At 41.8% G+C, this 14,459-nt stretch overlaps 1 protein-coding gene across 1 annotated transcript in view; it reads right to left on the bottom strand.

Moving 5' to 3' along the window:
- LOC132870267 (zinc finger protein 850-like) overlaps positions 1-14,459 on the bottom strand; it is an 89,750-nt gene that overhangs the window by 54,929 nt on the left and 20,362 nt on the right. Inside the window, exons 3-4 of the mRNA XM_060903907.1 lie at positions 9,552-9,605; positions 6,577-7,240 (exon numbers count right to left, since the gene is read on the bottom strand). Of these exons, the coding sequence (XP_060759890.1) occupies positions 6,577-7,240; positions 9,552-9,605 (718 nt within the window). The remainder of the gene's footprint in view (positions 1-6,576; positions 7,241-9,551; positions 9,606-14,459) is intronic.

Here is a 14,459-nt window from a genome sequence, read left to right on the forward strand (position 1 = left end):
GAAGCCATGTTCTCTCCCCTAAAGAAATAAATGTCTGCAGTACCTTTTGAGGGAATGACGGGGTAGTGGTCTTCAGGTTCCATTGAGGTAAACATGGGGGGAACAAAGACAACAACATTTACATCATTACATTTGAAATAACCTTACACACACACACACACACACACACACACACACACACAGTTCAAACAATTGTTTTATAGAAAGTTCTGTTTTAATACCAACAATGTTTTAACAATGTCTGGAGTCATGTTCTAATGGCTGCGACCCATACTGCCCTACAAAGCCAAAAGACCTTAATATCACTTAAGGTCAACATGAGTTATTGCCATTTTTGGAACAGAGGACATCAGTTGTATCATGTGATGAATTATTTCGAGTAATTTCTGTTTTTTTCTGGTAACAATAAGACGTCGTTTTTACCGTAACTTCCAAAAGCAAAGGGAAAACCAAGGCAGAAGCCTGTAATGAGTCTGATGAGTTAAGGTCTTTTGGCTTTGTAGGGCAGTATAGGCCTACAGCGTTACAAAGCCCAGCCCCCTCAAGCCGGGTATAGCTACCGGCTATAACCATGGCCTATATACTCGATTGAAATGCTTTGTTTTCACTTCATCAAGACCACTACTTTGACTAGTTTTCGACTAAACAATGCATCTGCATGTTTATTGTATTAGTTGAGGGAATATAAGCAATTTCATTCGTGGTACCTCAAACAAAGTGGTCACTACAGAAGCGTTGGTAGCTGGACAATCTTTAAAGTTCATGGCCGCGAGGCGCGACCCATGGCTACACAAAAGAACAGGTCAGCTCAAAACGACATGCGACCTAGGCCTACATGCTCGATTTAAATGCTAAGTTTTCACACCAACGCTAAGTTTTCACTCCAACAAGACAACTACTTCGACTCGTTTTTCGATTGAATAATGCATCTGCATGTTTATTGTTTCAAATGGACACACGCGCGCGCGCGCACACACACAGTTCAAACAATTGTTTTATAGAAAGTTCTGTTTTAATACCAACAATGTTTTAACAATGTCTGGAGTCCTGTTCTAATGGCTGCGACCCATAGCGTTACAAAGCCCAACCCCCTCAAGCCGGGTATAGAGCTACCGGTTATAACCATGGCCTATATACTCGATTGAAATGCTTTGTTTTCACTCCATCAAGACAACTACTTTGACTAGTTTTCGACTAAACAATGCATCTGCATGTTTATTGTATTAGTTGAGGGAATATAAGCAATTTCGTTCGTGGTACCTCAAACAAAGTGGTCACTACAGAAGCGTTGGTAGCCTGGATAATCTTTAAAGTTCATGGCCGTGAGGCATGACCCATGGCTACACAAAAGAACAGGTCAGCTCGAAACGACATGCGACCTAGGCCTACATGTTCGATTTAAATGCTAAGTTTTCACTCCAACAAGACAAGTACTTCGACTCGTTTTTCGATTGAATAATGCATCTGCATTGTTGTTGTTTCAAATGGATACTAGTTGAGGGAAATTTCTCCAACGCGTGATATGACTGAAGTTCATCATAACTTCTTAAACTGCTTGAAATTGTATTCGAAATTCCCTTTATTAATAGTGACTGAATAATGGTACATACCAGATGTCCAGGGATGAATGAAAATGTAGCGTGGTCCAGTGTTTTTCTCAATGGTCCAAGTGTAACAGCAGGCCGATCCACAAGAGAGTCGCGATCCAACCGAGTGGTGTAGGAGTTTCACGTGCACCCAGGTATATAACGAAAATGACGTCATCCAGTAACAGCAGTGGTAATCGCACTGCATTATGGGACATTATGAATTAAATAATTATAATTATAAATTATAATTATAATTATAAATTAGAATTAATTTATGATCATCTTGGAAATGTTAAGTTATTTGCAAAAAAACTTTCAAAGATAGGTCAAATCCATTGCTGAGTTAAGAAAGTAAACTGGCTTTTGTTCTTTTTTTATCATTTATTTATCATCATCACTTATATCATTTACTTGTATCTATGTGTAAGCAGGATAAGACAAACAGTGGCAATTTATATTCTGATATGCTCCTACCAATGTTGAAAACTGCCCGGCAAAAGTGACGATGGTTCAACATCGTATATTCGACCTTCTCTGACGGTCGACAGATCAACCTTTACCCACAGTGATTCAACAGTGATAAATCGACCTTCTCCGATGGCGGAGAAATCGACGTTTCACGGCGCCGTTTCAGCGTTGATTTTCTGACTTACGACGGAAACCGACCATTCTGACCAAGAATCGGCGCCGTTTCAACGTCCCTCTGCTATCTGGGATTTACACTTTGTGGTTTTTTTTGTCAAACATTGAAGCTTTGTATGCATTCTTAAAGTTTATTGTTATTAATATTGAATAAAAAGTAACTGGGATATATCATTAATTATCATTCAAATTTTAGGTAAAATCACTCTAACCTGCATCTTCCAAGGATTTTATCAGGGAAATAAGGACCTTGGAAGCTGGCCACACAGGTCTGACCGACCAAAGGCCCGACATTTTATGCACACCAGGAACACAGTTCTGACTGTTCATGTCCAGAGTACTGATTATTTGTTTCATTATTTTGTGCATATCCAGTAATGCCTTATATAAATGCTCTAACAATTAAAATATACATTACACAGCTCCTAGAGATTGGAAATACTTTAATGAGGATAAATCAAAACTGAACTGGCCAAATTGTCTAGAATTTGTGTAGAATGCTAAACCACAGCAATTCATCCAATCCCGTGGGTTTTTCTCGGGGTCTGGGTACCTTAATACAATACAATTTTCCCCCCATGGTGGCACGAAGGAATCAGTCCCGAGATTAATTAATGATTATGGGTTTAACTCATAAAGCGCACTCTTCTCGTAGACAAATTACGAGGATCACCATCTCGTAAACAAATTACGAGGATAACCAATCTTCCCGTGGCTCTTCCATGAGGATAACCAAAAAAAATCTCGTAAACAAATTCTATGAGGATTACCAAAATAAAAACATCCCGTAAACAAAAGTCTATGAGGATCACCAATAAAGACGTCTCGTGCCTATACACGAGGATTACCAATAACATAAAAACGTCGTCCCGTGCCTCTACACGAGGATTACCAAAATAAAAAACGACTGGGTTTTTTTCTGATACTACCAACCAGGCGGAAGTCCCCCCCAACTAATCAATTAAAAGAGACCCCTTACCTGATTGGAAGTATCCCGGACGAGCCCCCAAATTGTTAGATTCTCCCAGTCAGGACAGTCAACTTAATCTCGGGACCACCGCCCTCGTACCACCCAGAGCTCTGGGGGTCAGTCGCAAAGAAAGACAGGAACCCCAATGTAGTTCACATCTTTATTTGCAAGTTCCCCAATTAGACAAGAATACAGAGGGTTATTATATGTGAGTGTTATCTGTGTATAAATGACATCATTTTGATATCTGTGTCTATTTGTGTGTGTGTGTGTGTGTGTGTGTGTGTGTATATGAGCAGGTCACATCTTAATTACATCATTGTTCTGATGGAATGTTCAGATGTTCAGTGTGTGTGTAAATCATAACATAATGACATATTTCTGATGATATGACATGATAGCAAGGTACAAACAGATTTTAAAGGTCATTGCTTACGTCCACTCCTTCAGGTCAGGGCACTATGAACTTAAGATGGTGATGGAATTTTTAAACACATAATATATCTAGTCTACAAAGTCTTAGTCAAAGAAGGTCAAATACAGAAATTAATGCCAATTTAAACAGGAATAGTTTAAATAATCTAAAAGCTAAAAGGTGAAAAGCTAAAATATTAAAATCATAATTCTTAACACATGAATGTGTGTCTAGTGCTAAGTCAGCAAATTACATCTTGATTCGGCAATATGTAGTAAACAAAGATATGTTATAAGGAAGTAAACAAAAAAGAATAAAGTCAAAGTCTTAGCATTAGAATCATAAAGTCTTAACAATCCTAAATTATATTCTGTAATTAAAACTAACTCATTCATTCATTCATTCATTATCTCTAGCCGCTTTATCCTTCTACAGGGTCGCAGGCAAGCTGGAGCCTATCCCAGCTGACTACGGGCGAAAGGCGGGGTACACCCTAGACAAGTCGCCAGGTCATCACAGGGCTGACACATAGACACAGACAACCATTCACACTCACATTCACACCTACGGTCAATTTAGAGTCACCAGTTAACCTAACCTGCATGTCTTTGGACTGTGGGGGAAACCGGAGCACCCGGAGGAAACCCACGTGGACACGGGGAGAACATGCAAACTCCTTAAAACTAACTTAAAACTATAAAACTAACTTAAATCACAACCCTAGCTATAAACTAACTTTTAATCCCCAATACACGTTGGCTATGCAGCAATATGATAGCAATGTTCTTATGATATCAAAGGCCATTGCGAGTGTGTGTGAGATCATCGCAGACCCTGTCGCCATCTAGACACATCTCTGATCAATAATACACATTTCATATCAAAAATAAACAAAAATGTTCTTAAACAATGTCTATCTAAAACAGAAGGTCATTTTAACTGAACAGAAATAAATCCTTTATAATTTTGTGATAAACTAACTGCTGGCTTCTTGGTCAAGAATAAATACTTACAATTATTTATAAACCTACATAATAATAAAACCTAACAGTGTGTAAGGTAAACCTTATTTTGGCTGTTCCTCATTTTAGGAGGTTCACAATTGTTTGACTCAAAGCACACAAAAAAAGTGTACACTATAAATTTAGCGGTATCACCAGATCAATAAACTTCCAAGTATTCCACTCAGCGATTTCTCCTGTGTTTGTGGAATTTTGTGTTGATAAGCATGTCCCATGGGTAGAAGTTGTCAGTGCAAAAATAAAACTGCTAATGAATTCATCAGTGGTCACGGATTGGGATGCTGTGTGCAGCATTTTGTTGACAGTTTAGCAGGATGCACGGAGGGTCAACTTCACTATTGACCTTTCCCTAGAGATTTTTTTTATGACGGTAATTTGTTAAGTGCGGATGATAGACGATAGAGTAGGAGAGCCTACGTGAGATTATAACAGTTAGTGTTTTTGGACTGTGAGTATTATATTGTATCCCCCTGATATCCTGTCTATGTCTCACTCCACCACTGCCTGTTTTCCCACTCTGCCTTTGTCTCTGTTTTGAATCTGTTTACTCGCGTTTTCAATAAAAAACTCTTCCTGCACTGAAGAAGAAACCTTTATTCGTCACATGCACACTTCAAGCACAGTGAAATTCATCCTCTGACATCCGTCTATTGCCCTTACACGATACAAACTGTCAACTGTCCAGTAAGCAAGTGGACAAATAAAACTATTTTAACTCATTTTATATTAAACTGTTGTGATTATTTTCCGTAAAAATGTGTTCGTAAATAATCCCATGTTTGTTTTTATAAGCAAATTATCTCACTGGGCTGTGACAGCTTGCGACAAATTGCGAATGTCATTCGCGAGAGAGTTTCAAAAGTGTCTTGAAACATTCGCGGGGCTTCTCAATTTCCTTGCATGAGTCGCAAAGTGTCGCTCCTTCGTCGTTGAAATTTTGAACATGTTCAAACAATTTGCACGAAAAAATTTCTCTCAAAATAGCCGCAAATGCATCGCTGGTGTTGAGAAGCCGTTGCGAACCCTTCAAGTCAGTTTCCATGAGACTTCCTCTACTTCCCTTCCTGACAAGGGAAAGCTGGGCTGTGACAGCCTACGACTAGTTGGAGACACAATTGCGGTAAAATATGCGAATATCAATTCAGTGTGATTCCAAGTGAAAATTGTCGCCAATTCGCATATTTTATCGCAATTGTTGTCCACTATTAATTATTCAAAATGGGCAGTCAGACCAATAGGTATCTGTTGAATCCTCCTTTAAGAGGGCAATTCAGGATGCATGTCATGTAACTTAAAAATGATAATCATTACATTAGCCATTTATTAATCAGTACCTATTTGTACAAGTATATTTATTAGCTTAATAAATGTGAGCAGCATTAACATGGATAAGAAGACTGTTATAAAACTTTTAGACAAACACACAGATTTTAAAGCAAAAAAAAAAAAACACGTTGTTTCAAGTAACAGTACGTTTCTTTAGAGTACATTTCTTTGGATCCGTGTGTGTAAGTGGCTCATTGTTCATATAACATTCACAGCAATCTTTTAAGGAAGAGCCATATAGTGTGATTCAGGATTCATTTGGGAATACAAAACATTAGTCAGAGAAAAAAAAAGTCCCTAAAATACTAAACCTGTCTTACTGATGCTTGAAAATTCTGTCTTTGGTCAAAAAGTCTGGTCTGGAATGAGTGTGAAGTTACGCAGGGTTCTCAAGAATTCCCTGCTGTGACAAGGCACCATGGAGTCAGCTTCCCCCTAATCTACGTGACGCTAGGCATTCTTTTCCCAGGCTATAAATGACTTGTTTGTGACAGCTTGCATAAAGCTTGGATAACAAGGACTGGGTGTTGTGACAGAGTAGGACTGTATCTGCTGTGTGTTGGTTCATCGGTGATGGCACGTGGGCCAACAGGGCTGGTTAAGATCCTCCACCTGTGTGGCTGTGCTGATGTCGTTGGAGACTCCTCTGCCAAATAAAACTCTTCCCACACTGTGAGCAGTGATACGGCTTCTCTCCTGTATGGATACGCTCATGCTGATGGAGATGATACTGACAAGTAAAACCTTTCCCACACTGTGAGCAGACACACGGCTTCTCTCCTGTATGGATACACTTGTGCCGATGGAGATGATGCTGACGAGTAAAACTCTTCTCACACCGTGAGCAGTAATACGGCTTCTCTCCTGTGTGGATGCGCTCATGCTGTTGGAAATGACTCGGACAACTAAAACTCTTCCCACAGTGTGAGCAGTAATACGGCTTTTCTCCTGTGTGGATGCGCTTGTGCCGATGGAGATGATGCTGACGAGTAAAACTCTTCCCACACTGTGAGCACTGATACGGCTTCTCTCCTGTGTGGATGCGCTCGTGCTCATGGAGATGACTCCGACGAGTAAAACTCTTCCCACACTGTCCACAGCAGTACGGTCTCTCTCCTGTGTGGATGTGCTTGTGCCGCTGGAGACACCTCTGCCAAGTAAAACTCATCCCACACTGTAAGCAGACATACGGCTTCTCTCCTGTATGGATACGCAGGTGATTTCTGAGATTACGACTTTGAGTAAAACTCTTCCCACAATCTGAGCAGTGATGCATCTGGAAAACACAATAACGTAATTTAAGATCTCATCTCACTAGCCGCTTTATCCTGTCCTACAGGGTCGCAGGCAAGCTGGAGCCTATCCCAACTGACCACGGGTGAAAGGCGGGGTACACCCTGGACAAGTCGCCAGGTCATCACAGGGCTGACACATGGACACAGACAACCATTCACACTCACATTCACACCTACGGTCAATTTAGAGTCACCAGTTAACCTAACCTGCATGTCTTTGGACTGTGGGGGAAACCGGAGCACCCGGAGGAAACCCATGCGGACACGGGGAGAACATGCAAACTCCGCACAGAAAGGCCCTCGCCAGCCACGGGGCTCGAACCCGGACCTTCTTGCTGTGAGGTGACAGCGCTAACCACTACACCACCGTGCTGCCCGTAATTTAAGATTCTTAAATAATTCTAGACTTCGCCCCCATGTGGCTATGAAATTGTTAACGCAAACACATCCCTACAATACTGTAATATGGCTTAACCACCAAATCATCCACCTTTAATGGCTGCAGCACCCCGAATTTTAGAGATACAAATGTAGATGGATCTGGTAAATTATTAATAAGTTTCGTATGTAGAATAGACAAAGAACAAAGTATTTTGACTAATTTTTGAATATGTTGCACTTTTAAAAAGTTCATTTTCATCCTCTCTCTTTCAAATGGTAGGAGTTATCAGTTTTCTTTTTACGGTGTGATTTTGACCCCTTCAGGTTGCCGTTTAAGTTATCAGATTATCATATGCAGGTATCACTGTACTGGAAAATGCTCTACAAGCAGAACTTCACTCCACATGACGCTACAATTTGGAACAATAGCGATGTTTTACATGAGAGGAAACCTTTCTTCTACAAAGATTGGTTGGAGAAAGGTGTTTCCCATAATGACTGGGTCCCAAGCACACGCACAATGTGCTCCAAAGGATCCCTGAACGTAAATGCACTTTTTAAGTCTCTATGAAGGTTAGACTGTGCTAAGCTGCTGTGCTGCTCACGTTCACTTCACTGGATAAGAATAAGAACTTTACTGCAGTTATGAAATTATTTTTTTTTATTCTTACCTTCATGGTAATGAAGTGAGCATACCATCAGGTTTTTGACCTCTCCATTCAACACAGAGTCCAACTGAATGTTTTTCCCCCATTTCCCTGTCTATGTTTAGAAATGTCTCCATTTTTTCTCCTGATGATCAATTACTTTTGGTAAATTTAAAAAAAACTGATGTCTTTGTTTCATTCAAAACAATTTGCACATCCAAAAAACACAGCAAAACCTTCCCATACTGATCAATAACAACTAACTCGTCTAAATGAAGTACTACAAGCATGCCCCCTGTCAGTGGCAGTGTAGTTACTGTTGCTATGGAGTCACATGATGGTGCAAAGCCTCCACTGTAGTTTGAGTGAGGGTTAGGGCTGTGAGTGAATGTGGGGGCCAAAGAGAGAGGACTTCTTTTAGTCTGCTGGAACACACTTTTTCTTTCATTTTTGTCTGTGGAAGTAAAATGGACTGGAATAAATACCACCCATTAAAAGCAGATTTTCTGGCTCACCTTTGTGAAGAAAAAAGACCAGAAAACACAGATATTACCCAAAAGGGGCAGAAAGTTTACAGCACTCTGGCCCTGGAGCTCTGAGAGAACAGACAACACATGTCTGCTCAACACAGTAAAAATGGTGCTGTATCACACAACACTATTATTATTATTATTATTAAACCCAAGTCTACAACACTAGAATCATATTACAATCCTTTTAATAGATAAACTTTTGAATGATGGTGCATATTTGTGTGAATTGCTACAAAACCATAAACAGTAGTTTTGAACATGTGCACAAATCTTCTGTTTCTGCCCAAAAACAAATTCTTCTGAATAAGAGCCCATTTTCTCCCTCATCCATCTCCCAAGTGGAGCAAGTGTTCCACATTTCCATCTAATGAACTTCAGTGAGTGAGCTAACAGATAGCAGGCTGGTCTTCTGGTTTGTTCATCTGCTGATTGGTTCAGAATTTACATCAGAAACCTGCAGCCAAATCAGCTCCTTTATGAACACTGTGCAGGACTTTAGCTGTTTAAAGAGTTTAAAAGTAAAAGAGGACTCAGCCCCATGACTAAACTTCTCCTTTGAGCCAGTAGCAGCAGGAGTCTGTGGAGATTTTCCTCCAGAGCGCCGTCTGGACCCTCATTTCATTAGAAGAGGTGGAAAGAATCAGGACACAGCAAGAAAAATCCACAGATTCATGACTCCAGAATCTCCACTAGCTGTTAACCGAGCAGCTCAGGTGGGAAGTTTCACAAACCTTTAGCGTGCTGCTGTTACTGCTGCTGTTGTTTCCCTTCTTGTTCTTCGAGGTTTATTGGCGGTTTGCAAACAGAGAGGTGGTGCATTACCGCCACCTACTGGTCTGGAGGGCGCATCAAAATGTCCAGTATTTACAATATAGCTATAAAAGAAAGTGAATAGAAAAAATATATTAAATGAATATATAAAAGTAAAAATTAACTCATGTCCTCGTTCATCAAAGTAGTTATTCTAAGATACTGAAATAGGAGAAAACTCATTTCTTGAATTATTTTGGAGAATTTCTATTTGATCAGTGATCTATTTGATCTGACGGATTGAATGAGATGTCTGACATATAATATAATATATTATAACAGAGGATATTGCATGGCTGTGCAAAGATATGAAGTTTATCTTCGAGTGGTGAACTCATTTGCTTCACTCACTCACGAAAATATTTTCAACACAAAAAGCTAAACTTCAACAATGGACAATAAATTCCAATTACAAAACTGCAACAATTAGCATCCTCAGATCCCATACCACAAAAAGTGTTATTAAATGGAAGGTAATGTAATATAATTGTAATAATACCTCTGTCGCAACTTTTTTTGAGTGCGTTGCAAGCATCAAATTCTAACTTCTTTTAAAATTACAAAATACAATTAAGCTGGTCACTAAAACTATTGAAAATGTTTTCTTTGTACTTTTGTCAGTTAAATAAAGATTCACACAAATTAACAAATCATACATTTTTGCTTTTATTGCATTTTGGAAAACATCCCAACTTTTCTAGAAATGGGGTTGTAAACAGGCGAGATAAGAAGAGGTCCCCTCAGGACTTTTTGATTGCTGAATTGCTCCTGCCTTTTCAGGTGGGAGGTCAACAGGAAGGCATGATTGTGGACACCTTTTCAAACAACTTGTGTGTATCCACTGTGGCTGGGAGTCAGTGAGGACAGCTGTCCTCCTCCTGCAATGCAGCATCAGTGACTTCTGGCTCCAGTACATGCATGAGAATACAGCGATAATCAGGACCAGTGAGTTGAGCATAATGAGTGTGAGAGTGCACAGAATCACAGAAGATATGTATTTCCTTAGGGCTAGGAAGTGCCTGTATAAAGGCATTAATGTCACATAGTTCAGGTGGTGAAACGTGGTACTCCTCTCTCCCATGACCACGAAAGGGAATGCTGGGTTAAATTTTGGAGTATGTGGCTGTATTGGTTTGCAAAGTCTCTGGAGAACATTTGGTTTATTTCCAGTGTAACATGTCACAGCTTGCTTTGAGCGGACTAGGACACTGGTTCCATTATTTTCAGGATGGAAATTCAGCCCAGAGGTGGGCTCATGGGCAGGACTGATGGCAAATGCAGTAAGGATACTCACTGCTTCTGCATATGGGTTAGTCTGCAGAGGAATGGTGTGCTGAACACTATTGTAACAACACTTTAACTTGTAGGGAAACAGAGGAACTGGAAGCAGACTTCAGAACAGGTGAGTTCTTTTATTTTTGACACTTTTCAGTGACAACTATACATCAACTTACACACACACACGGGGTGAGACAGCTCTCTCACTTGTTCCTGGTTCTCTGAAAGACACACCGGTTAATAGACAGGCAGTAATTTGACACAGGTGCACATCACACATGACCTGCTGGTTCAACCTGCCTCCTTGCAGTTCACAGCCTATGCTCAACCACGCCCCCACTGCCACATACCCCCACCGCCTGACTCAGGCCAAGGAGCTGTCCAGCCTGCAGCTGACAGCCCCCCCTCCCCCCCGACAGGAGAGGTAATCTGCAACTACCATCTGTACACCCGGTCTGTGGACCACCTCAAATTACAAGGGCTGAATGACCAGATACCAACGAGTGATCTGCACATTGGTATCCTTCATCCGGTGGACCCACTGGAGTGGGACATGGTTGGAACAGAGGGCAAATGGGCATCATAGCAGGTAGTACTAGAGAGTGAGGACCACCTACTTAATGGCCAGACACTCCTTCTCTATTGTGCTGTACTTTGACTCTCGCATGACTCTTGTGGCTGATGTACAGCACCAGATGCTCTTCCCCCTCCTCCACCTGGGACAAAATAGGCCCCAGCCCTCTGTTTGACGCATCCGTCTGTAAAACAAAAGAAAGAGAAAAGTCAGGAGAATGCAACAGCCCCCCCCCCCCCCCCCCACGCACACACACAAAACCACCTTTACTTGAGCAAAAGCCTGTTTGCATGGCTCTATCCACTGGACTGGATCTGGCACCCCCTTTTTAGTGATGTCAGTCAGCAGGCTGGTGATGTCTGAAAAGTGAGGCATGAACTGCCTATAATAGCTAGCCAACCCCAGGAACTGCCTCACCCCCTTTTTGGTCTTAGGTCTCAAGCAGGCCACAATCACTGCAGTCTTATCAATTTGGGGCCGCACCTACCCATGACCCAAGTGGAAGCCAAGATACCATACTTCCACCTGCCCAATTAAACACTTCTTTGGATTTTCTGTGAGCCCAGCATGCCTCAGCAACCTCAAAACTGCCCTAAGATGCTGTAAATGCCACTCTCAATCATTACTATAAATGATTATGTCATCGGCGGCACGGTGGTGTAGTGGTTAGCGCTGTCGCCTCACAGCAAGAAGGTCTGGGTTCGAGCCCTGTGGCCAGCAAGAGCCTTTCTGTGCGGAGTTTGCATGTTCTCCCCGTGTCCGCGTAGGTTTCCTGCGGGTGCTCCGGTTTCCCCACAGTCCAAAGACATGCACGTTAGGTTAACTGGTGACTAAATTGACCGTAGGTGTGAATGTGTGTGTGAATGGTTGTCTGTGTCTATGTGTCGGCCCTGTGATGACCTGGCGACTTGTCCAGTGTGTACCCCGCCTTTCGCCCGTAGTCAGCTGGGATAGGATCCAGCTTGCCTGCGACCCTGTAGAACAGGATAAAGTGGCTAGAGATAATGAGATGAGAATATATCATCTGAGTAGGCCACCACATATGCATTGTGGGGATGGAGAATTCGGTCCATGAGACGCTGAAATATCGCTAGAGCCCCAAACAATCTGAAAGGAAGGGTGACAAATTGGTGTAAGCCAAACAGAGTGGAAAAGGCCATTTTCTCACGGGATAATGGAGTCAAGGGGATCTGCGAATATCCCTTTGTTAAATCCAGTGTGGAGTAAAAGCAAGCCACGTGTAACCAATCAAGCAGTTCATCAATGCGAGGTATTGGATGTGTGTCAAATTTAGACAGACATCGCATTGACTTTTCTATAGCCCACACAGAACCGTCTGGACTCATCCGACCAACCCATCTGGACCAACCTGGAACCAAGACCACTGGGCTACTCCAGTCATTGTGCGATTCCTCAATTATTCCCAACTTAAGCATAGCCTGGAGTTCATCGCGAACCACATTTTTCTTGTGTTCAGGGAGCTGATACGGGCAGCTGCACACAACCACCCTTGGGGGAGTCTCAATGTGGTGCTCTGTGAGGTTAGCATGACCAGGTAGGGGCGAGATCACGTCACAGAATTCCTCTTGCAACTTAATAATCTGTGCTCTCTGGGACAGTGAGAGATGGTCTTCACAGGAGTCTGGGGTGAATTGGGTCACACATTTGAGACTTACCTCTGATCCCAGCTCCATCCTCTCTGGAACTACCATTGCCAGAGCCACAGGAACCTCCTCTCTCCACAGTTTGTGAGGGAAATTTAGTGGATGAACATTCCTATTCTCTGTGTTTCTGTGTGTTGAGCTCAAGTGGCCTAGTGTACTGAGAAAGATGTTTTTCCCATGTTGTAATCGCCTTTCTATGGCCTTGGTGGTGATAAGCAGGGTGCCAGAGTTCTCCTTAACTATCCATCCGCCTGCACATACCAGAGCACGCCAGGTGCACGCTTTAACAAAGTTTCATAGAAAATCTTGAGCCAATCACGTGAAGATGCGAGCAGTAAGCGAATGCCTTTAGAGTAGAATAGATAACAGCCACTAACACACAACTCAGAGTGTGCGTACTCTCAGCATCACTGAAGTGGTGTCTTCTTCTCTTTCCTTTCCTATTTTATATATATTTTATAATGATCTATTATAATAAATAACTGAAAAGACAACTGCTAAGCATTCTGAAGTGTTTATTAGAAGTTTCCATTACAAGTTGCAGGAGATTGTGGTGATAAATTTGAAGTGTCACTCCTATCTGGACGTTTGACCTCACAGTCGACCTCCTCAATTCACCATGTGACCTCAAAGGGCCCTTGCCACTTGGTGAGCAATTTTGAACTTGCAGTGGGCAATAAAATGAGGACTTTATTTTAGAGAGAGAGAGAGAACTTCTGGGTTGCTATGATGGTGCTGACTGATGGCGACACGCTGCGACACTATACAGTAAATATGGCATATATATTTACCCTATGAGGCAGTAGCTACAAAAATGAAGCGTAATCCAAAACGAACAATTTAAAAATCATGCCCACTTCACACGGGGATGGTCTGAAATAAAAACGCAAAAGTCCGTTTTCGTTCTCCCTTTTTTCCGCGTCTACACGACCGTTTTCAAGGAGGAAATCTGCGTCTATACGGTGATGCATAAATGTGTGGAATTCAATTGGATGTGCATGCCAGGCGGCTAGTTGGTGCTGTGAAAGACCTCCGCTATGTCTGCATGCATACGCAACGTCTTCCGTCTTATCTGATCTGCACCGCGAAAACTTTGACTACTCTGGCTATGGTAAGTAAGAAAGTAAGTAAAAAAGTAAGAGCATACTATACCCGCCTCTGTTCATTAACGGTATATGTGCAGATTCAGTATAGATGTTCGAAGGACTCCTGGACGCTTATTCCGTTGGATCGATGTAATCAGACATGCTCTTACTTTTTTACTTACTTTCTTACTTCCCGGGCTGGCATGTACAGTATATGACATATGTATG

Source organism: Neoarius graeffei, chromosome 22, assembly GCF_027579695.1.
Source record: "Neoarius graeffei isolate fNeoGra1 chromosome 22, fNeoGra1.pri, whole genome shotgun sequence".
Taxonomy (NCBI): Eukaryota; Metazoa; Chordata; class Actinopteri; order Siluriformes; family Ariidae; genus Neoarius; species Neoarius graeffei.